The sequence below is a fragment of the Panthera onca genome, chromosome B1, assembly GCF_046562875.1.
Source record: "Panthera onca isolate mPanOnc1 chromosome B1, mPanOnc1 haplotype 2, whole genome shotgun sequence".
NCBI lineage: Eukaryota > Metazoa > Chordata > Mammalia > Carnivora > Felidae > Panthera > Panthera onca.
Window position 1 is genome coordinate 90302729 of NC_138342.1, and position 21427 is coordinate 90324155.

Genomic DNA, 21427 nt, shown 5'->3' on the forward strand with positions numbered 1-21427 from the left:
GCTTGATGAGACCACAGAGGGCAGAGCCACATGTGTCTATACTGTCTCAGTGGGGTCAGTTTGCTCCAGGCTGTAAATGGAATTTTATTAGCCTGGTTTTACACAGGAGCTGCTGTACCACCTTGTCCACCATTCGTGAGGTGAATTCTGGCCCAGGTAACAGGGCCTTGGTATTGTCCTCAGATGAGGCACACCTCCCATGTGTTTTGATCACAGCTATTAAAGCAGCTCCCCGGTAGCCTGAACCTCCTGACCACAGACCCTTGAGATGGAGGGGAGTGGGCCCTCAGTGATCCTGTTTGGGCTGCTTCTGCTTGTTTGCCTGGAGACTTGGGTACCTGGAGACAAGTCACAATAGACACTTTGCACCTGAAATGTGGCAGCTTGCCTTTTACAGGGGGCTAATTACAGGGTCTGAGGAGCAGCGCTATTAAGCATTTGTTCTGAGGCTGAAGAGTTATTGTCGTGCGAAGTGTGGGGGATGTGGAGCCAGGCAGACCTGGGTGGGGGGAGGTTTCCGGGGCTCCCTGGGAGAGTCTCAGGGTCTGCTTTCTCCTCCCAGCGCTTTCCCTCCTTCATCCTGCATGCCCCCGCCCCCACCCCCACCCCCACCCCTCGTAAGCTTTTGCCTCTAGTTGAGTGATGACTATAGATTTCCTTGTGGTTAGACAGCTCTTGACCCATCTGCCATAGGAATTTATCCGTTCCGCTAACGTTGCTTCTCAGCTTCTTCCAGTGTACTCCCACTTTGGCTGTTTTTGAAGAAGTTAAGGATTGGAGGGGAGGGGGGAATGAAAGAAACTTCGTTTATCCTTATGCAGAAAAGAGCAAAGAGACAGAATGGATTTTCAACATTTCAGTGCTTAGGATCTAATTACTGTCTTTAGTTACTGTATCAGTACATGTGTTTTGGAGATAAAGACACATTTTATAGATTTACTTCAAACAGTAATAATGCTGTTTTCAACTGCATTTATCTAATAATGTCCATCTATGTATTTGGAAATGTAGCACATTTGTTGTTAACAGCCAATGCTTAGCAAATGTTACCATTTTCTAGAAAATGTTTTCTAAAAGTGCTCTTTATTCATTTTTTTATTCTTGGGTGTTTGCATATGTGTTGCTGGTGGTGAGCATGAAAATGAATCCTATCCTGAGTTGAGCAGCTCTTCGTTACTTGGGACTGGACTTATATATGTGTGTATATATTTTTTCCAGTCTATATTGGAACTATAAGCAGAATATCTATAGGACATTGCTGTTTGTTGAATGGGTGGTTAAATATGCATCCTCCTTTTAAACCGGCAAATTATGTTTGAAACTCTGTAATTAGCAACCTTTGTCCTAGTTCAATCTATGGGGTTCTGTTGGAGACCTTTTCCCACTTCATTTTGAATAACTCTTGGTGCTGTTTGATTTATGGTGTTTGCAGGGCAGACCTCTGGCCCATCTCATCCCATCCCTCCTCCCCATCTTCGTGGTGCTTTTTTCTGTGCTACTCCTTTACTTCCCTTAGTGTCCTAACATACCACCACACCCCAAGCTGTGATCACATTAAACGTGGACGATGATGATTCTCTTCATTTGTAGAGCACCTTTCATCCTGCACAGATACTAGCTCATTAAGCCACACAGCCCTCTTACAAGATGGATGATGTGTCAAGTATCATTACCCCGTTGCATAGTAGAGAGGTGAGGCGCGGGGGCTGACGGAGTTGTCTGACCTCATATAAAGGGTCTAATGTAGAAGCCAAGCCTGTTTGCTTTGACTCTTGTTGAAGTTCCTTAACTGGCATTTAAATAAATTAACCTAGGTCTCTCTCTGTTTGCCAAAATCTAGTTCCTGACAGGTGAATTCTCTAAATGTGTCCTGGGGGCTGACTGCCCGGCATGGTGCTTGGTACCACCTCCTGGAGGGCCAGGCCACTGTGAGTGGGGTGGTGGTCGTACCCCTGGCACGGCACCTCATGGGCCCAGGGCCTATCAGGAGGCAGGCCCAGCTTTGGGCCCATGTTTGCTGGAAATGAAGACTTTCCTCTGTGGGATGAGCCTGTTCTGATGCGAAAGAAGCCGGTGGGCTTTGGGGTGCCTGTGGGAGAGGGTGGACTGCTGGGGAGGGATACTCATCTTAGAGTCAGAGAGACCTGTGACTGTGCTCTCCTGGGGCAGGGGCACACCCTCCTCATCCAGACTGAGAGAAAGTGGTACTCCAGGCAGAGTACTTTAAGGGCAGTTCTTCTATTCCGGAGACTTCCGCCCACCTCCCTGAAGTAACCGACAGTAGCAATTAAAAGAGTAACAAAAGCCAGCATTTACTGAGCACTTTATACCTCCTAGGAGCTGCACTTAATGTTTTTCCTCCTAATTCCATTGTCGCCTGACCTCAACTCCTTGAGCTCATAGAGTGAATTCAGTGTCCTTTCGAGAAACTTGCCCAGGGTCACAGAGCCAGTATGGTGTGATGGGGATTCGAACCCAGGTCTTTCACAGGGACAAAGTCTGTAAAACTCTCCTACACACATACACGTTTATATTTTTGTTTAAGAAAAAAAATTTTTTTAATGCTTTATTTTTATTTTTGACAGGAGGGTGGGCAGAGAGAGAGGGAGACAGAGGATCCAAAGCAGGCTCTGCACAGTCAGCAGGGAGCCCAATGTGGGGTTCGAACTCATGAACTACGAGATCATGACCTGAGCTGAAGTTGGATGCTTAATTGACTGAGCCACCTGGGCACCCCTACACATATATATTTTAAGCCTTGATTTTGTACATTCTGTGTGGTACTTCACTGTCTTAAGGTGAACATTTTGCTAAACTCTTTGTTTCTGACTTGAGATCCTTCTATTCTGTAACCCAAATTACTTTGCCACCTTGTGTGTAGACATTTAACATCAATGTCTCCCTGAGTCGTTCTACTGCAGTTGTTTGCTAACTCTCTGGTCATAATTCTCTGCTTGCATTTCCAGGTCATAAAGACACCAATGACCAGCCAGAAGACAGTTGAATCTCTGATAGACTTCAGCAAAGCCCTGGGAAAGCATCCTGTTTCTTGTAAGGTAGGGTATAGGTACCTTCGGAAGGGGGATGGTTTTCCTCAGAACTGACTTATTGGGGTGGAATTCTTCTGTAGAAAGATGTGAAAGCTGGGGAACTCTTAACGACAGGTCTGTCTGTGGGCTGCAGAGAGCAAGCTGGGGCTCTTTTCTAGTTTGCCAACAGGGGAGCCAGACTCCTAAGCCTTGCCCAAGGCCATGAGGTAGATAGTTTGAGGTCTGAATGGAGCCAGAGCTTCAGCTGAATAGAAAACTTCTCTCTGGGTCTTGGCCTTTGTTGACGAGTTGCTGTGTTTCCATAAATGGTTTCTGTTACCCTATTGGCTTTAGCCCCTGCGGGCTCAGGGGAGCCCAGGAGCCTGTGTTTGAGGCACAGCCAGGTAGCCACATGCATCCTGCATCCCGAACTGAAAACCAGCGCTTCACGTGGTGAAAGAACATGACAGGTGGTTAGGAATGTGATGAGAGAGGAAGAGCCCACTCTCCTAGGTAGTGTGAAGGAAGCTGTTTCTCAGGGATGTAGGGATGCGGTGTTGTGGTTTTGTCTCGTGTCTTGTGTCTTGTTTTTCATTAAAAAGCATGGCCGAGTGGGAAGCATGCCTCTGGGCTTTTTTCCCTTCTTGAGATATTCAGTTATTATATGTGAAATTACCCCAGCTGCTGTCGCCTACTTTGTTTTGATTTCCTTCAGTCTCCATTTGCTGCCGTTCCTCTTCAGTCCTCCCAAAACTTAGGGCTACACTTCTGTGTGGCTTGACAGTTTTTCTAGATTGGCGGCTGTGTCATACCATTACAGATTTTTACAAGCATGTGTCTACTTTTCTGACCTGAAAGTTTTCTATCATTGTGGTTCTTCTTACAGTATGCTTTTCCTTTCTAAAATATTCTCCAGTTTGAAGTCACAGAATTGTAGTAACCTATGAAAACTCCTATCGTTCATGAATCATCTGAATAAGCCATCTGTCGATGTGGACCCCGTTGCCTGAGAGAGCAGACTCATGTGTAGTCCCCCTAATCCAGGAGTGTTATTACAGAATCTTGTTTTTAAACACTCATTCTTTGTTTTGTTTTGTTTTAAATTGTGTGGATTTTTTAAAAAATCACAGCAAACATCAGATGTTACAGTTGCACTTTCTTACGGGTTTATGCTTTGTTAGTGGCAGAAAGTAGTAACGGTGTTAGAACATTGATGTGTAGCAAGTCAAAAGCTGGATAAGAAAGTGGAAGTTCAGGGACAGCCAGTGATTATCTTTAGCAGCATAATCATTAATTTGTGGAGAGTGATGATCCATTCTTCCATTGGAGTGGCCACAGCAGGTGCGGAGGTAGGAATAAAATTGCCCCTGTTATGTCATTTCAGAGCTCTTTCCCCAGGTGATACCTGAAAGCTTTCTGGTCAGTTATTCAGGCTCTCAGTGAAGCATCCAGACAATATAAGGCAGCCACAAAGAACAAGGGTCAGCAGACTTCTCTGTAGAGGGCCAGATGGTCAATATACAGTCTCTGTTGTAACTACCTGGCTCTGTTGTTGGAAGGGGGGCGTAAGCACAGAGTACAAGTGGGCACGAGGGCCAGTGCTGCAGTGAGACTGTACAGAAGCAGGCTGTGGGCTGGGTGTGGCCTGCAGGACTGCAGTAGACCAACACCCAGAATAGCAGAATGACCTTGATGCACCTGGAAGTGTGTCTTTCTTTATAGTGAAACTTTGTGAGGAGAGTGTGGTGTAAAAAGGTTCAGGCTGTGGACTCTGGAGCCAGCACGACTGGGTTCAGATCCTGGCTCTGGCACTTGTTAGCCGTATACCCTCCGGCAAGTTCCTTCACCTAGCTCTGCCTCAGTGTCCTCTCCCTGTAAAGGTAGTAACAGTGCTTGTCTCACAGGGTTATTATCAGGAATAAATGGATTAATATTTTTAAAGTACTGGCACATAGCAAGTAAACAAAGTACATTTATAAATGAGCATGAGAAGTCTAAGGTATACAATTACATAAAATTAAATTACTTTATTAAGGGACTATGTCTCTTTACACTCTAGTTGACATAACAATACCGTGAGAGTGTATGTGTCTGAATCATCACCGGCATTGAATATTAGTATTATGGGGAAAAAAAACCCTTGCCGATAATCTTATTTGCAAAATGCTATTGTATTATAATGAGTACTTCTTTGGTTACTAGTAAGTGTGAATATTTTGTGAATTTTAGCACTTTTTGGTTATTGAGCTCTGTGCGCCCATTATGTGGATATTAACTTTGTATAAAGCTCCATGTATTATAATTGGAGTAGATGTTTTCCCCAGAGTACTTCCGACTTCTAACCTTGTGTATGTGTGCTTCATATACCACGGCTTCAGTTTTTGCGATAAACTTTTTGAAGTTGAAAAGCACTTTCGCCCTAGTTATAAAGTCAGCATCATTTCATTAATATAACTGTGGATACACTGATAAAGCTGTTTGTTCATTTCTTTGTTCCAATGGGGACTGGGGTAGTAGAGAGTAAAAGGAGGTACAAATCCTATGGCTTTATTGCCTGGCTTACACAGCATGCAGTCAGGTTAGCTGTGAGAGTAATGCAGGAGGCAGGCCATCTTTCATTCAGACCTTTATGGAGTACCTAGTGTGTGCTAGAAATGGTACCCAAGGCCCAGGGCTAGAGTGAGGATTTCTGTCTGCAGGAACATCACAGCCTTTTGTTAAAATGACACCATTTACTGGGAGGGGAAGGAAAAAAAAAAAAAAAAAAAAGGTTAGAGTGGGAGAGAGCCAAAGCATAAGAGACTCTTAAAAACTGAGGGTTGATGGGGGGTGGGAGGGAGGGGAGGGTGGGGGATGGGTATTGAGGAGGGCACCTTTTGGGATGAGCACTGGGTGTTGTATGGAAACCAGTTTGACAATAAACCTCATATATTAAAAAAAAAATTACATCATTTACTTAGTGGAAATCAGCTTTACATAAATACCACCGAAAAAATTACTACCCCAACCTGCCCCACAGTTCCCCAAAGAGATCAGTAGGTGGAATCAAATCCCACAGTAGGCCTCCAGGAGAGATGATTAATGTGAATGCGGAGCAAGTGGATGAAAGAGGTGTGCAGTGCAAGAGGGTCGTCCCGGATACAGGGGCCATGAAAGGCCAGCGGGTGTCAGGGCATCTGCTTGTCTGTCCCAGCACCTGTCCCCAGCTCAGCTGCCATGTTCCATGCACTGGTGCATGAGAAAATCCTGAGTAGCCCAAGAATGGCTCCAGGGATCCCGGGAAGCAGTGCTCCTGTGAGGGTTGTTCAAGATGGGAGCACACCTTCTCTAGATTCCTGCAAGGGATGTGGGAGAGGAGAGGAGTAAAGGGCTCCCTCCCATTTGAGTATAGAGCCATGTGCACAGCATGCTAGTGTTTTCTGATTTATCTTCACAACTTGTGGAAATTATTACTCCCATTTCACAAATGATGAAACTGATTTCAGCATGTCACAAAGTCAGGAACTACTAAAACTTGAACCCAGATCTGCCTGCCTTCAAAGCTGTGTTTTTTCCAGTGACCTATCTGCCTCTGTCTGCCTTTATTCCTGCAGTGGGGGCATCTAGGTTTGAATTTTTTTTCAAGTATTATAATTGTTGGATATATTATTATGTATGATAGCAATAGGGCTGTGCTGGTATTTTGAAACACATTTTGAAAATGCAGAGCTTGATAAATGTGAGTGATACAATGCACAGGGAGAAGGGGCAGTTTGGTGACTTCACAAAAGATTAAGTTCAGTGAAAATTCCCTTGTCTTTTATTTTTCTCTCCTAAAACAGGACACTCCTGGGTTCATTGTGAACCGTCTCCTGGTGCCATACCTCATGGAAGCGATCAGGCTGCATGAACGAGGTAGCTGTCCTAACCCAGGCTGGGGGCACCTGCTCACTGGGAGTGCTCAAGCAGGCCCTGTAGGAAAGGCTGGGCCACACACAGTGTGGGAGGAGCCTCTGTTTTTTAGCTTTGTGAACCAGACTCACCCTGGACCCTAGGACCTTTGTCATAGTGCTCCCTGGGCCTCCTGGGTTCCCTATGAGGCCTCTGAGCCTCTGAGATGTGACCCTGGAACCGACCCCCGCCCCTTACAGTCTCAGCCAGAGCAAGTGTGTGGCCAGCCTGGATTTATATCCTAAATCTCTGCTTTTGATGAAATGGTTTCCTGCTTATAGTAATAATAATAATACTGTAAAAATCACTGGGCTAGGGGACCTTTAAAGTTCCTTAAAGTTCTAAAATTTGTGACAGTGTGACAGGTGGTGGGAGGTAAGTGACAACGACTGTTTATAAGAACCTTCCCCATCCTTAGTAAATGATGCCGCGATGCATTTTTTTTTTTTTAAACCTTAAGAATGGTCTAAAATGCTTTTCTCAATACTTGTTGATTGACAAAGAATGATTTCCCCTGTTGTAGAAATATAAAACTCAGGACATAGTCCAAGGTTATAAAATGGCATTCAGCCTCCTGCCTAGCTTCTCCACCACACTTCTGGAGAGGTAACAATCATGTCTGCTTCTGAGGCAAATAGGCCTTAATAGGACTGGATAAAAAGCAAGTGTAATTGTTTTCAGTTACTTCATTCACAAATGCTCACTCTTTGAGAATGTCATTTTTGAAACAAAATATTTACACCAGCTCTTCCAGAGAGATGAAAGCACATTTGCTTCCTCAAAATCTGCTTTAAATATTAAAACTTTTCTCTGTTTTATGGAAGCATTTGCCACACTTGCTCCAAGATCAAACCAACACTTCTGTGTTTATCTATCAACAAATATGCCTAATTACACCTCAAAGAATGCGTGAAGTGTTTTACCCTACTTTGAAAGGCAGGTTTTTTTTTTTTTTTTTTAATGTAATGTTTTAGAATGTAGCATGTGGGTAATCTACCTCTTAATGGGTTTTTTTTTTTTTTTTTCCCCACCAAAACATACTGTCACTTTGATATATTTTCAGATATACCTTGTATCTGATTGTAAGTTGAGAGGCATTTTCTGGTCTTTGCTCCCCTCGCACTGGCAGTGGGCCCTGTGACCCTCCCTGTCACATGCCACCTGTGAGGTGAAGCCGGAAAGGGGTCCGACCCCAGGGGGATGTGTTCTTAGACTGCCCATGGTGCTGCCCACAGCAGCCCAGCACTGCTCACCCCTTTGCCCCATTCCCCACGGCTGCTTGGGGCCTGTGAGCCAGAGCAGCTGGGGTCACGTCTGGGGTCATGTCTGGGGTCCATGTGTCACACACTTCAGGCTCCTTACCATGTCCCCGTGCCCCATGCTGCTGCCCCCTCTTCTGGTGCACTGAGCAGGGTGCTTAGCTGCCACCCCCCACCGTGTCTCCGTGTGCCCGCACAGTGCACTGAGCAGCTGGCTGGACTGCATCACTTCTACTTTGAAACCTGAAGCTGTCTTGGATTCTTCCTCTCTCGTCTGTCACGATGATACTCATTTGTCATGTTGTCCAGGAGGGTGAGGAGACGCTGCATGCCGGACCTGCCCCCACATAGCCGGGGGAGTGTCAGGGTCCAGCAGCAGAGTCGTGCAGTGAAGACACTCGTGACTTTGTTTAGCCCAGCCTTTTCCAGACCTCTCTGGGGAGAGTTTCTCTGTACAACACCGTCCTAGTCATTTGGGGCTCCCGTATCACAAATACCACAGACTGGGTGGCATATAAACAACAGACGTTTATTTCTCACAGTTGTGGAGGCTGGAAATCCAAGGCCAGGGTTCCAGATGGTGGGGTTCTGGTGAGGGCCCTTCCCTGGGCTGCACGCTGCTGACTTCTCATTGTATTTTCATGTGGTGGGGAGCAGGAAGAGGAAACCAGCTCTCCTGCCATCCTCGGCTTCACAGGCTCTCATGCCATCCTCGGCTTCACAGGCTCTCCTGCCATCCTCGGGCTCCACCCTCATGACCTCACCTAATCCTGATCACCTGCCAGAGGCCCACCTCTGTTACTATCACGTCAGGGGCCGGGTTTCCACGTGTGAATTCTGGGGGACACGCACATTTGGTCCATGATAAATACCACCGACCTGGGGTGTGTGTGCTATGCCACAGCGGTAGGGGCCCGTCAGGAGGATGTGTTGGCATTAGAGCAGAGTCACCACTCGGGCCTCCGGGGCAACTGAGCAGCTCTTGGAATGCTGGGGGCCCTGCACCCATACTTCTCGCCAGCTCCCCGTGACCCCTAGGAGCACTTCACTGTCCCCTCACCACTGCTGATGTGCTCAGCCTCCTGGCTGCTTCTTTGGGCCTTCTTTCTCGGTCCTTTGGCTTCTGTCCTCTGTGTGGCTCCCGTTTGCTCACACTGTAGCTGAGGCCTGGTTGGTGTAGTCGGTCACCGTGTCCCTGTGGGCCAGGGCTTTGTCTCTAGATCTTTGAGCAGTCTGGCACCCAGGAGCAGACAGTCATACCTGTCAAATGCCCACTCCTACAGGTCCCAGGTAGCTCTGGCAGGGTGCTGGGGCCAGATGGTTAACTCCTCTGGGAAGGCAGTGCTGGTGGCAGGCCCTGGGAAGTCCTAGTCTTCACCAGTCCTAGCCAGTCACCATGTGACATCCTGCTCACTGCTTTTCCTCTGCTCAAGACTTACTCAGTGTTTCTGTTGTAGACTACTAAATATATATAATTCCCTTGCCAGGAAACCTGCTCTCACCTCCTCCTCTGCCCCTGCTGCCCTCACCATGTACGTGACTCCCACGTTCCATCAGAAGGTCCCATCCTCACTGCTCCAAGCTGGACACAACCTGTGTTTCTTTAACTCTTCTTACCCTTTGGCTCTCCCTCGGGGTGGTGGTTGCCGTTCTCTTCCCTGTGGCAGGGCACATGTCTTCCTTTGTTGCTACACTCTTTTTTGCTGCAGTACTGCAGTGTCTGGGATGTTCCTCATCTTCATAGGCCCCAAAGTGCTTGTATAGGACAGGCACTTAGGTGGCTGTTGATGAAGAGAGGAATGGCGGCTGTGTGGGATTTCTGATCCTGGGTGCTGTTCCGCACCGCCTTCCCCCCCTCCCCCCACCCCCCCACCGCACTTTGTTGTGAATGCCAAGAATGGTCGGTAGGTGGTGGTGATGAGCCAGCAGAAGAAACATGTCGGGGCAAGTCCCTGGTCCCCGCCGCCGCTGCCGTGCAGAAGTCTGGGAGTTCACTGAGGAAGTTTTTCTTTGTTGTCTTGTCTAGAGTTAGGGGCTCTTAACTGGGGAGAGGTAGGGAGGCCCCTCCTGACACTGATGCAAAGTTTTGTGTGTATGTGCGTTTTATTTGGGGCAAGGGTCAGATTCTCAGCAAAGTGCTTGTTTCTACAAACGAGTTTAGGAATTATTGGCCTAAAACACAGTGCTGTATTTAACTCCCACTTGGCACACCAATCTGTGTCTTATTTCTCCCTCTTTTCTTTTTGCCTCTTTTGCTCTGTATTACTCGGAATTTTAGAGTTGCCAACTTGGTAACACTGTTTAGATTTTTTCTTTGATATGCTGTATCTTCGTAGTATTTTTTGAAATAAAAGTCTTCAAGTGAGTCTCTGAATCTGGAATTACAGAATTGTCTCTAGAGTTCATTATCTGTCCTTGAATATAGATATGATTAAATGGCTTTAGGTAAGTTGGAACCATTAGGCTATGAAATTTCTGTCCCCAGGAGCCTATATGCTAGTGAGGGTAGATAGGCCACAGTAAATGTACCAGTTGATAACGTGTTACATTGTGACCAGTAATCGCGGAGAAAGATAAAGTGAAGAGAATGGTGGGAGTCCTAGCCTGGAGTTCTTACAGTTGCTAGTTTATATGCAGGGAGGGGACAGGGCGTTCGTATGAGGTGACACCTGAGCAGAGGAGGCCTGCTGGAAGTAAGGGGTTGAGCCAAGCACATGTCAGGTGTTGGAGGAGGGAGGGTACCAAGCCCAGGGAGAGAGTGTGCTGGGCCCTCGTTTAGCACTCTGTGTCTAACGCCATAGAAGCCTCGGGGTCTGATAAAATCCTCTGAGCAGAATCCACTTCTCAGCTGCTATGTCCCTGTTCATTTGTCCTTTGTACATGCTGTTCCTTCTGCCTGGCATGCCCTTCCTGCCTACTCATCCCTTGGGATTCTCTTCATCCTTCAGGACCTGGGCCTCAGTGGTGCGTTTTGATGACACGTAGGCATTCCGAGTAAATCTCTCCACCTTTTCCCACACAGAGGTGTGGCTCTTCGTGAACCTTCAGCACTGGCCTGGTGGGACATTTGGTTTACACATCTGAGTCCTCCCACTGTATCAGGAGTGCTTGAGTACCTGTCTTGTTTCCTCTCCGTCCCATTCCAAGTCTCTGGTGCCTGGTGCATAACTGATACAAATAAAAGTTGAATGAATGAAGGATGCCGCCTGAAACTAGTGTATGTAATGATTTCTGTTCTTTTTGCCTTTTTATGGCCTGAAACTCACATTGTGATTCTTAGCATCCTCTGGTTGACTAATTACCGAAGCATTAATAATGTCACCCGTAAGAAGTAGTCGGTTGGAATTTAATCACCTTGAACTGTCTCGAATTCCTTTGGCATTAGTACTTCATATGCTTTTTAAAAAATAGTCTTTATAGATGTTTAAGTAGTTCCTATTCTTCACACCTCAAAATCTTAAATATTTAGGTAGGAGATCCTCCTTGAGTATTTTAACTTGTTTCTCCTTTTACTTAGCTTTGCTGTAATTGGCCATTTCTTTATGCTTTGGAACAGAATTCTAGATGGTCACATGTTACAGACCGTTCCCATTCCTGATTTTGGATAAAAGGGACAAGTTCTCTCAAAGGCTTCTTGTGGCCCAAAGACCATCATTAAGGGTAAAATTCCAGCGAAAAAGCGCCCTGGCTCTTGTCTTATTCTACTAAACACACTTTTAAACTTGCTTTGGCAATTCTAAATCCGATTTGGGCTTCTTTTTAAACTTCATTTTGACTAAAGCGTTGATGTGAATGTAAAGAAGTACTCATCACTTGTAAAACCAAGAAAGCTGGAAAAGAAAAAATATGCATACAATACACATAACAATATAAAGCTTAGTTCTTTTCTATTTTAAAAAAGTCCACTTATTGGGGCGCATGGGTGGCTTAGTCGGTCGAGTGTCTGACTTCGGCTCAGGTCATGATCTCGTGGTCTGTGAGTTCGAGCCCCACATCGGGCTCTGTGCTGGCAGCTCAGAGCCTGGAGCCTGCTTCGGATTCTGTCTCCCTCTCTCTGCCCCTCCCCCACTCATGCTCTGTCTCTGTCTCTCTCTCTCTGTCAAAAATAAGTAAACTTAAAAAAAAAAAAAAGTCCATTTATCAATAAAATTATGCTCTAGCTTTAAATGGTGTAGTAAATTATTCCAGAGTTGGAAAATCCCAATCCATTAGAAATAAGTAATGTTTCCAGGCCACCAGGGCCTTCTGTCTCCATGAACCATGTAGCAGTGCTCTAGAATTCACCTCCCAGAATAGTTTGGTGGAATAGCTTTGGAAATCTTGCCATCTATTTGGCATATACCTCTGAGATGAAATCTTCCTGTAGCCGCAAATCCTGACTCTGGATGTGCTTTGAATGTGTAAATTTACATCATGTAAATTTACTGATCGTATTTACTGATCAACAAGGGCTGCCCTCTTGTTCTTAGGTGATGCATCCAAGGAAGACATCGACACCGCGATGAAGCTGGGGGCTGGGTACCCCATGGGCCCATTTGAGCTTCTCGATTACGTGGGCCTGGATACTACGAAGTTCATCATTGATGGTAGGAATTGGAATTCTCTGTCGTCTGTCTCTTGCAACTATGAATTATAATGCCTATTTAAAACAGAAATTATAAGGGGTCTTAGACCTTCCAAAGTTCTGCCCCACCAGCTTAAAGAGTCAAAAGATGACAGGAAAAGGAAAAATGTGACTGCCTAGTGCCTCCTCACAGGGTAACTTTTTTTTTTACTTTTCATTTTGACACAATTATAGATTCGCAGGAAGTTTCAAATTTAGCACAGGCAGGCCCTGTGTGCCCCTTCCCCAGTTTCCTCTAATGGTTCCACAGTACAGTATCACAGCCAGGAAACTCACATTGGTACGCCGTGTCATTGTGTCATAAATGCTGATTTGGGTAACCTCCACTGCAACAGAGTTACACAGCCATGTAAAGATAATAATGTATCTAGTTTACTGGAGGGGCTCTGAGGACACGGTAAAGATAATTACTAAACTGGGCTACTGAAGCTGAGCGGAGCTCATGCTCCCAAGTTTCACAAAGAATACTTAAGTATTTGCTGGGAGCGAGGACGCTTCTAACTGAGCATGAACTTTGTATTTTATGAGGATGCAAAATACCAGTGGCAGCAAATTCAGATTTTTAACATGCGTTCCAGTTGTTTCTCTGTGCCACTGAGGGGTCCAACCAGCAGAATAACTGGTTCTGGTTTTGTTTTTGGACCGCTGGCATTAGCAATTTCCAGGAAGAGATGGGGGAGGCGGACGGGCTGGGGTAGAGCTAGCTGGGGCACTCTCTTGTCCGTCCGCTTCAGGGCTCATACGGCCCCCTCAGGGCAGCCTGCCTCCTGCCTCTGCTGTGGTGGCCTCAGGGCTCACCCACATAAGAGTAGGGACCCTTTTCCCCAGACTTGCCCTGGGAATGCTGCGATGTAAAAATAAACTCAGCGCTTCGTCCTAAGCCCTTTCTCTTCCTCTCAATAGGGTGGCATGAAATGGATGCAAAGAACCCCTTGTTTCAGCCCAGCCCGTCCTTGAATAAGCTGGTAGCTGAGAACAAGCTTGGCAAGAAGACCGGAGAAGGGTATTACAAATACAAGTGAGGCACAGCTTCTCTGGCTCCGGGAAGAACCCCTGTAAGCACCTACCATCGGCTCCCCCAAGTGCCCGTGGGAATGTTCTTTGTCAGATGTTCCCTCACACAGCACAGGCTGTTCTGTGTGCATTTTGATTGTCCTCTATCTGGAGTAATGATTTACACTAGTTCTAATAATAGCAGATTTCTTCATTGAGAACTAATTCCCTTTCTTAGTCTGTTCATTTCTGTGTATTTTCTAAAAAGCTTTATACCCTGGGTGCCTTGGAGCAAACATTTCTTTCGAACCTTATCATTTTCATAAAGAATTGCCTGGATTCATTCACTTTGGAAAAGGGACAGCACTTCCTCCCAGTGCGTGCTGTGTTCATCACTGCCACGTGGGAGAGGAACGAGCCACTGGACACGTGTGTGCTGTGCCTGTGAATGCTGTGCTGAGCGGCACCTGCATCCTGCATCCTGCCTTTATGAGGACGTGTGCTACCTGCAGCTTCAGGCCTTACCCTACGTTTTGGGCATAAGATGTCACGTCTTTATTCAGCTCATCCTGTTGGATTGTGGGAATACCTCCATGTGTTTGTTTGCAGGAAGAGGTTTCATTCACATCCAAAGTCTGAATGATTACTGTCTGTCTCTTTTTTTTCCCCCAGGAGAAATCGTTGCTGCAAACTGCCTGTAAATTGATTCTAATAAAATGCAATCTTTTAATCGGTGAAAATTTGAATTGAAATAAACGTGTGTATAATTTTAAAGTCGTAACATGCTTGAATGGCTACAAAAGTAAGGGTTGGTAATTTAGGCAAAAACTATGCCGCATCTTCTTTGGCCTGTTGTTATTCTTTAAAGTGGCAGTGGTGGGGAAGGAGTGGCCAGAGAAGGCATTTATGTATGACCTGCCTGCGGCTGTCACTCCAGATTTCTTACCAGTAAAGCAATAATAAGGCCACAGAAAACAGTTTTTTAGAAACATCTGTTTCTTCTTTGCCAACAAAGAGAAACAGTGTAACATAAGCTTCTTTTAATCATTGGCTTGAGAAAGTGTCTTCCAAGATAGAATTTTAAAGCTGGAAAGACATCAGAAACCCTGAAGTCCAGTGGCTTCAGAAAAGAGAGAACTTAAGTGATGTGCCCAAGGTAGCAGGTCCAGATTAGAACAAAATAGCAAGATTGAAAATCTCAAATCCAGACTTTCAAAACAGGACTGTCCCCAGAATGCTCATCCTCGTTTGGTGTCCTGGGTCACGATGTTAATGGTTGAGAGCTTCTTTTCCCCCCTCCAGTTCATGGTTGATAAAAAGAGAGCTTATTAATTTTTTTTTTTTTACTGAAGCTAACTGTAGCACATAATGGGAAAATAAGTAAATACGTTACATGCATTTCTACCACACATAGAACCTGGTTTAGGAAACTTTTAGGTTATTCTTCTAGAACGTTTCCTAACGAGAAAAAGGAAACACCTGTTGACGCCACCACCCTTTCCATCACCGAAGTTACCCTTGTGGTCTCACGGCCCCTGCTCACTCTCAGGCTGGTTCTTGACCTTCGATGTGAGCCCTGGGCTGAGGAGGAGACTTTATTTCCTTCTTGCTCTGACTGCATTGCTCGGAGGACAGGGGCCCTCCTCCTGGAGATGGCAGGGCTCTCTCTCAACCATTGAATTCCAGGAAAGAGAGAACTAGGTGGTATGACTATCACCCCTTGCCAGGATGTGAGGCTGGGGGTCGCGGTGGTCTTTTTTTTTTTGGCCGAGGTTTTTAAGTGCACGTTTAGCCTACCAAAAAGAAAGCTTGGCCTCCGAACATTCTTTTATCATTTTCCGAAACCCTGTCGCATACGTCAGGTTTGGGACCGGGAAGGAGTTTTGAACGTCCTCTGGCACATGGAAGGCAGGGGCAGCTGTCTGGGTCTGGGTCTCCTCGTCTCTGCGTGTCCGGCTGGCCTAGCCGCTTCCCACCCAGACCCCACAGAGAAGGAATGCCTCCTCCGGCCCTCTGCTTCCCAGCATGGGCCCGCCACCTGTTTGCCGCACGTGTGGTTACAAACTGAGCCCCAGCAAGAGCCCAGGGGATCGTGTGTGACCTCTGCTGCTTGGCAGCACGTGTGCAGGAGAGAGGGCGGCCTCGCTGCTGCCATTCCTTCTCGCCCCCCAGATCTGGACCTTCCAGACGGCAAGCAGCGATCTCTGATGGGATCTGGAAAGTAGCTACCCAGGGTTTGGGTCCAGAGGACACTTTTTCTCCCCCTTCCCTCCTGTACTCCTTCCTAGGCTATTTTTATTCTTAGAACAGAAATGAACATCTGAGGGGTGTCTAGCTGGCCCACTTGGTGGAGCGTGCAACTCTTGATCTCAGGGTCATGAGTTCGAGCCCCACATTGGGCATGGAGCCTACTTAAAATAAATGTTTTAAAGAAACGAACATCTGAGATTAAAAAGAAAATCACACAATTGATGAAATGGCTTGCCGAAAAAAGGCTGAGCCTGTGAGCTTAGCCGTCACCCTGGGCTTCAGTTGTGCTTAGCAGGATGGAGTTCTCTGAAGAACGGTTTTGGTCCTTATTGAAGAGGTCTTTGTAAAATAAAAACTGTCGCCCTTTAGTATCTGTAAGATTCACTGTTAATAATAGTTTCTCGGGGGAAAACGGTTGGCTAACGCCTTTTGACATCAATCCTAAGGTAGATTTCCAATGTGAGGATGGTTAAATGGTGAGGGATGGTGGTAAGGTGGGACCCGATCTGGGAACTGAGCAACTTCTATATAGAAATCTGGTGGTACACCAGACGATCCCCACTGGGTGCTGTTACACAATAAGTTTTCTGACTCTTTAACATGTCAGCTTTCAGAAGCACATTGGAGGCTCAACCACTAATCACTGGAGACGGCAGGACTAACATGTAAGTCACGGCTTATACGACACATGCTAATTATGTTTTCTCTCTTGGTTTGTGAGTTACACTTTTCACACATTTGAAACCAGCTTTTGTCTTCTCTCCCCTCGATTTTAATCCCCCTAACATTTCAACCTAAGGAACCAATTAAGTCTACCAGAAGTACAAGCTGCGGCTGTAATTTTGTGGGACTAATTTTCTTGGAAATAGGCATTGATGCTACATAAATAGCAATCTAAAAAATGCTTTGAACAATGGAAGCATTGCTGTATGCTCAGCGCATTTGGTTGTGTAAATTCTGTTTTTAAAATCGGTCTGTGGCAGAACAGATTTCAACTACTGGAAGACAGAAAAATCCCATCACTGATACCATTTCTATTCATTGCTTTATCTGGTGCAGAATTAATAATCAGTATTAAGTGATTAATAAATACCATGGGCTTTGGGGTTAAACACACTTGGGTTCTAGTGCTCGGCTCTTCTCTGCTTTACCTGTGTAACCTGGTGGGGGCGGGGGATGGCGGTATTCATCTTGTTAGTGTATATAGTAATGGGCAAAATGATGGAACTTGTCTTGCAAGGTTGTTGAGGAAGGAATGGGATGATGGATGCAGGTGCTGAGCACTCTGCACAGCAGAATAGGCTAATTGTGACCCACCTCCCTCCTCTCTGCCCGCTTTGGAAGGACGGGCTCCTAGAAACCTCTAGGCTTACAGAGTCCTAAACATTTTACACCTGTGGGGAGAGAGCCGAAGATTGAGAACACACCCAAGACTCATGAAAGAGCCTTGGAAGTTAAGCTGTTGCCACCTGGGCACAAAGACCCAGCGCTCCATACTCCACCCTCAGCTGCTCCGGAAGGGCTTTCCAGGCCTTCGGAGAGGCACTGGTCAGGGCTAACAGAGAGGAGAACGCGGGGAGGCGTTCGGTGAATTGGAAGAGGTGCCTGCCACTCAGGTTAAGTCCTCTTTTACTGTATAAGCCATAGACTGTGAATGACTTAAGGCCCCAGGAAAAAAGCAAGTGCACAGGGGGAAGTTTTCTAACACATGGGGTCGAGAAGTGGTGGTGTATGAACAGGGGAAGAACTGAACTCCATCTGACCATAATGGAGCTGGTCGAGGCAGAGCCCCCTTGCAGCACGGCAAGTTAACGATGCAGGCCTTAACGAGGAGAGAGGCTGCGTGTCGGAATGTGGGTCTCACCAACTGTATCTGTTGCGGAATTAGTATAAACGATTAAAACCAAGGGCTTGGGGATTCCACAGACTTGGGTTCTGATGCTCAGCTCCTCTGTGCTTTACTTACGTAACCTGAGTGGGGTGGGTATTTGCCTTCTGGCTGTATCAGTGTGACACCTCAGCCTCATTTCTGTAGATGCACTTACTGGAATATTCCAGCAGAATATGTAGGTTTTTCTTGGGCTAGCGGGTATGAGAGCAGAAAACCCTGGAATAAGAAGTGCCTCCTGCTGCCTCCTCATAAACAGCCACTGGACTCACATACCAGGTTTCGAACACCGGAAACAGAAGCCTCCAAAAAACTACTACCTGGGGAGGAAGACAGTGTTTGAAGTAAATTTTCTGCTTGGGGCAGTTTGAAGGGCTGAGCCCTCAGTGCCTCACTCTGGAGCTGCATGGAGGTTTGGGCATATACTTCAGATTTCCAGAGCTTTTTAGCCTCCGTGTTAAGGTTCTAGAGAAGGGTGAGGGGGCAGAGCAATGGCTCCCACCTCCACGTGGGCTTGTGGTGGGCCAGGCAGGCGGATTGGGAAGCCACTGTCCCGTGCTGCCCAGCCCTCTGGTTGGAACCCTGGGGAACAGGTGGTCTGCCCTCAGCTGCTCCCACACAGGAGACGCTCTCGCTTCACTGGTGTGAGGCTGATACGTGATGCCCGAGGCGGGGGAACGGCGGAGGGCTGCTCCTGCCCCTGCCCCTTGAAGTCCGTGTGGCCTGCAGAAGCTTGAGCTTATCTGCACACATGTCCTAGTCTGAGAACCAGGGGTGTGTGGGCAGGTCCAGGGGACATCTCCCCGTCAGCACCCAGTCTCAGGGTGGATTCTGCCACAACTGGCAGGCCTAGGCCTATGGTGGGTCATTAATGCTTGTGTATTGATTTTCTCGGTTGTCCTCCTTTCTTGTTAAGTCTTGTGTGTGCTGAGGGTTGCCTTCTGCTGGGAGAGAGAACTGGTTCATAGTGTCCTTTTATTAACGTGGGCTGCTCCCGAAGGCTGAGAGGCCAGTGAGGGACAGCACACCTCACTCCCGGGACCCGTCGTTTGCAGGCCCCTCCCTGCTCCCCAGTGAGCCCCTTGGGCCTCTGCGCTCAGGGGTCCCCGATGCGGACCCCTGGATATTCCCCAGCCTGCTGACAGAGACGCTGTTGTAGGGTGGAAAGCCTGAAGGAGAGAATAGAGACCGTCATCCTAAAGTCTCTGACTAAGGTTGGAGTGGCCATGATAATTCAGGTTGAGAACTCATGAGAAAGGGGTCCCTTTTTGCGAGGGCTGCCTGGACACTTTGTGTTCCCTCGGACCAGCCACCGAAGAGAGAACAGCCCCAGCTTACTGGAGTCTTTGAATTGGAGCAGGCGCGGCACCTGCCAGATGCTGGCACGTGGGAAACAAACGACACTGTTCACCAGGCACTTTGGGGCTTTTGCAGCCCCCCAGGTGAGCACCGTACAGGCCCGGCTTTGTGAGCACTGCGGGGCATCTCCAGAGCTGGGCCTGGGGGGCAAGTTAGATTGTAAAACCGGTTACCCTTCTCTGATCGAGCATGTGTATCTGAACTGAAAAGGCCTGTAATGACAGGGGTGCCGGGCTGGCACAGTCGGGGAAGCGTGAAACTCTTCGTCTCCGGGTGGTGAGTTTGAGCCCCACGGTGGGTGTAGAGATTACTTACTTTAAAAAAAAAAAAAAAAAAAAAAAAAAAAAGACCTGGGACAACAAATAGGCCAATTTGTGGGACTCTGTTTTACTTTGGTTGCCTCACACCTTCTTTCCATGGGAGAAAATATCATTACAGCACAGAACATAATTCAGTGATTCTGCTGAGTTCAAATGCTGAGACAAGTTAAAGACAGAAAAGAAAAGGAGTCATCTACGAATTCCACTATGATCATAAAGAAAAACAGGTGTGAGATTAAGTCTGCTACTTGGATGCAGTGTTCTCATTCCATCTGGCAAATAACACATTTCCTACTGATTTCTTCCATTCATTTAATGGAGAGCAGAAACTTACTTAATTTAGCTAGTAACCTCTCAGGCTATGATAAAGAGAAATGTCAAATGAACACATCAGTGTAGATCTAGGACAATCCAGATCCTGCCCTTTTTGTATAAGTATTTTCTTGATCTTTGGTCCAAAACAGACTGGTTACTCCTGGTTACCAACTGCTTCCATGGGCAGAAGAAATAGATTTATATCTTCTGTGGCTATAGGTGATAAAAAGACAATGTATTTTATACTGGACAAAACATGTTTAGTAACAAATTACAAGACAACTCAAGGGGAAATGCGTTTCTTAGCCATTTCCTGTGTTTGGGCCAGGCGGCTGTCTCGTTTCCCGTTCCCCCTACCTCTGGGAGGTCAGTCACCTCTTCGTGCAGCCCAGGAGCCAGTGTGCTTGGAGGGCCTGGGTGCACAGTGCCGGGCAGTGGTGGAGGTGGACGTTGTTCCCCTCTGTGTGACTCCAAACCCGGGCTTTCCCCACTGGGCCACCTCCTCCCTAATGTAAGACCTATCTTCTTGCCGTGAGTACGGTCACATCGCACATAATACAGCTGCAAGAACACTTGGTCTGGCTGTTTGCAAAACGGCCTTTCCGGATTAAAACACCCCTCAGGGCAACATCTGAGAGGTCACCTACATACTTTGCCCGAGGGAGCCGCTGTGGTCCGCACTCCCTCCATTTCCCTTCCTTTGTTAACCCGGGAAGAAAGTTGAGGGAACCGGAAGTTGAGATAAGTTATCACATTTATCAGTGTGTGTCCACACCTGAGAACAAAGGAAAGGAAAAAAACTACAAATTACCATTCGGGGAGAGGACGCTTGTACAGGAGAACACATCCAGATGCAGGACAGTCTTACAGAGCATGAAACCATTTTTCTAGGGTATAGTCCACTGGCGGGTGTTCAGGAAGAATGTATTCAGTGAGCACATCCACCGTCTTTTTTTTTTTTTTTTTTTTTTAAGTTTATTTATTTTGAGAGAGAGAGGACACACGCACAAGTGGGGGGGGGGGGGTGGCAGAGAGAATCCCAAGCAAGCTCTGCACAGAGCCCGACGTGGGGCTGGAACCCATGAACCATGAGATTGTGATCTGAGCCAAAGTCAGATACTTAACCGACTGAGCCACCCAGGTGCCCCCAATTTGTATCTTTAATACCAGATTACTGCCGCCCATAGGCCTGCTGGCAACAAGCATCAGCATTACTTCTTCAACAAGGGCAACAGCCAGTTTTCAGTTAACATCTTCAAGTTTTACTAAAAGTTGTAAATTCTAGATTACCTAACAGGTACAAAGTTTTCTTTGGGTTGATTCATGCCAGCAATGTTTATCTGAAGTAGCAGCTCTCCCGGGGTGCCTGGGTGGCTCAGTTGGTTAAGTGTCCCCCTTTGGCCTGGGTCATGATCTCACCGTTCCCGAGTTCAAGCCCCGCATTGGGCTCTGTGCTGACA

The 21427-nt window shown here is 46.8% G+C and overlaps 2 protein-coding genes across 2 annotated transcripts in view; one reads left to right on the forward strand and one right to left on the reverse strand.

The window, feature by feature from the left end:
- Nucleotides 1–14609, forward strand: part of HADH (hydroxyacyl-CoA dehydrogenase) — a 50359-nt gene extending 35750 nt beyond the window's left edge. The window contains exons 5-8 of the mRNA XM_060654476.3: nt 2967–3056; nt 6851–6923; nt 12688–12804; nt 13746–14609. Coding sequence (XP_060510459.1) covers nt 2967–3056; nt 6851–6923; nt 12688–12804; nt 13746–13864 — 399 coding nt within the window. The 3' untranslated portion in view covers nt 13865–14609. The remainder of the gene's footprint in view (nt 1–2966; nt 3057–6850; nt 6924–12687; nt 12805–13745) is intronic.
- Nucleotides 14610–19712: 5103 nt separating this feature from the next.
- The window catches only part of LEF1 (lymphoid enhancer binding factor 1), a 127121-nt gene continuing 125406 nt past the window's right edge, over nt 19713–21427 (reverse strand). Inside the window, exon 12 of the mRNA XM_060654470.3 lies at nt 19713–20180. The gene's annotated coding sequence lies outside the window, so the exon portion shown is untranslated. The remainder of the gene's footprint in view (nt 20181–21427) is intronic.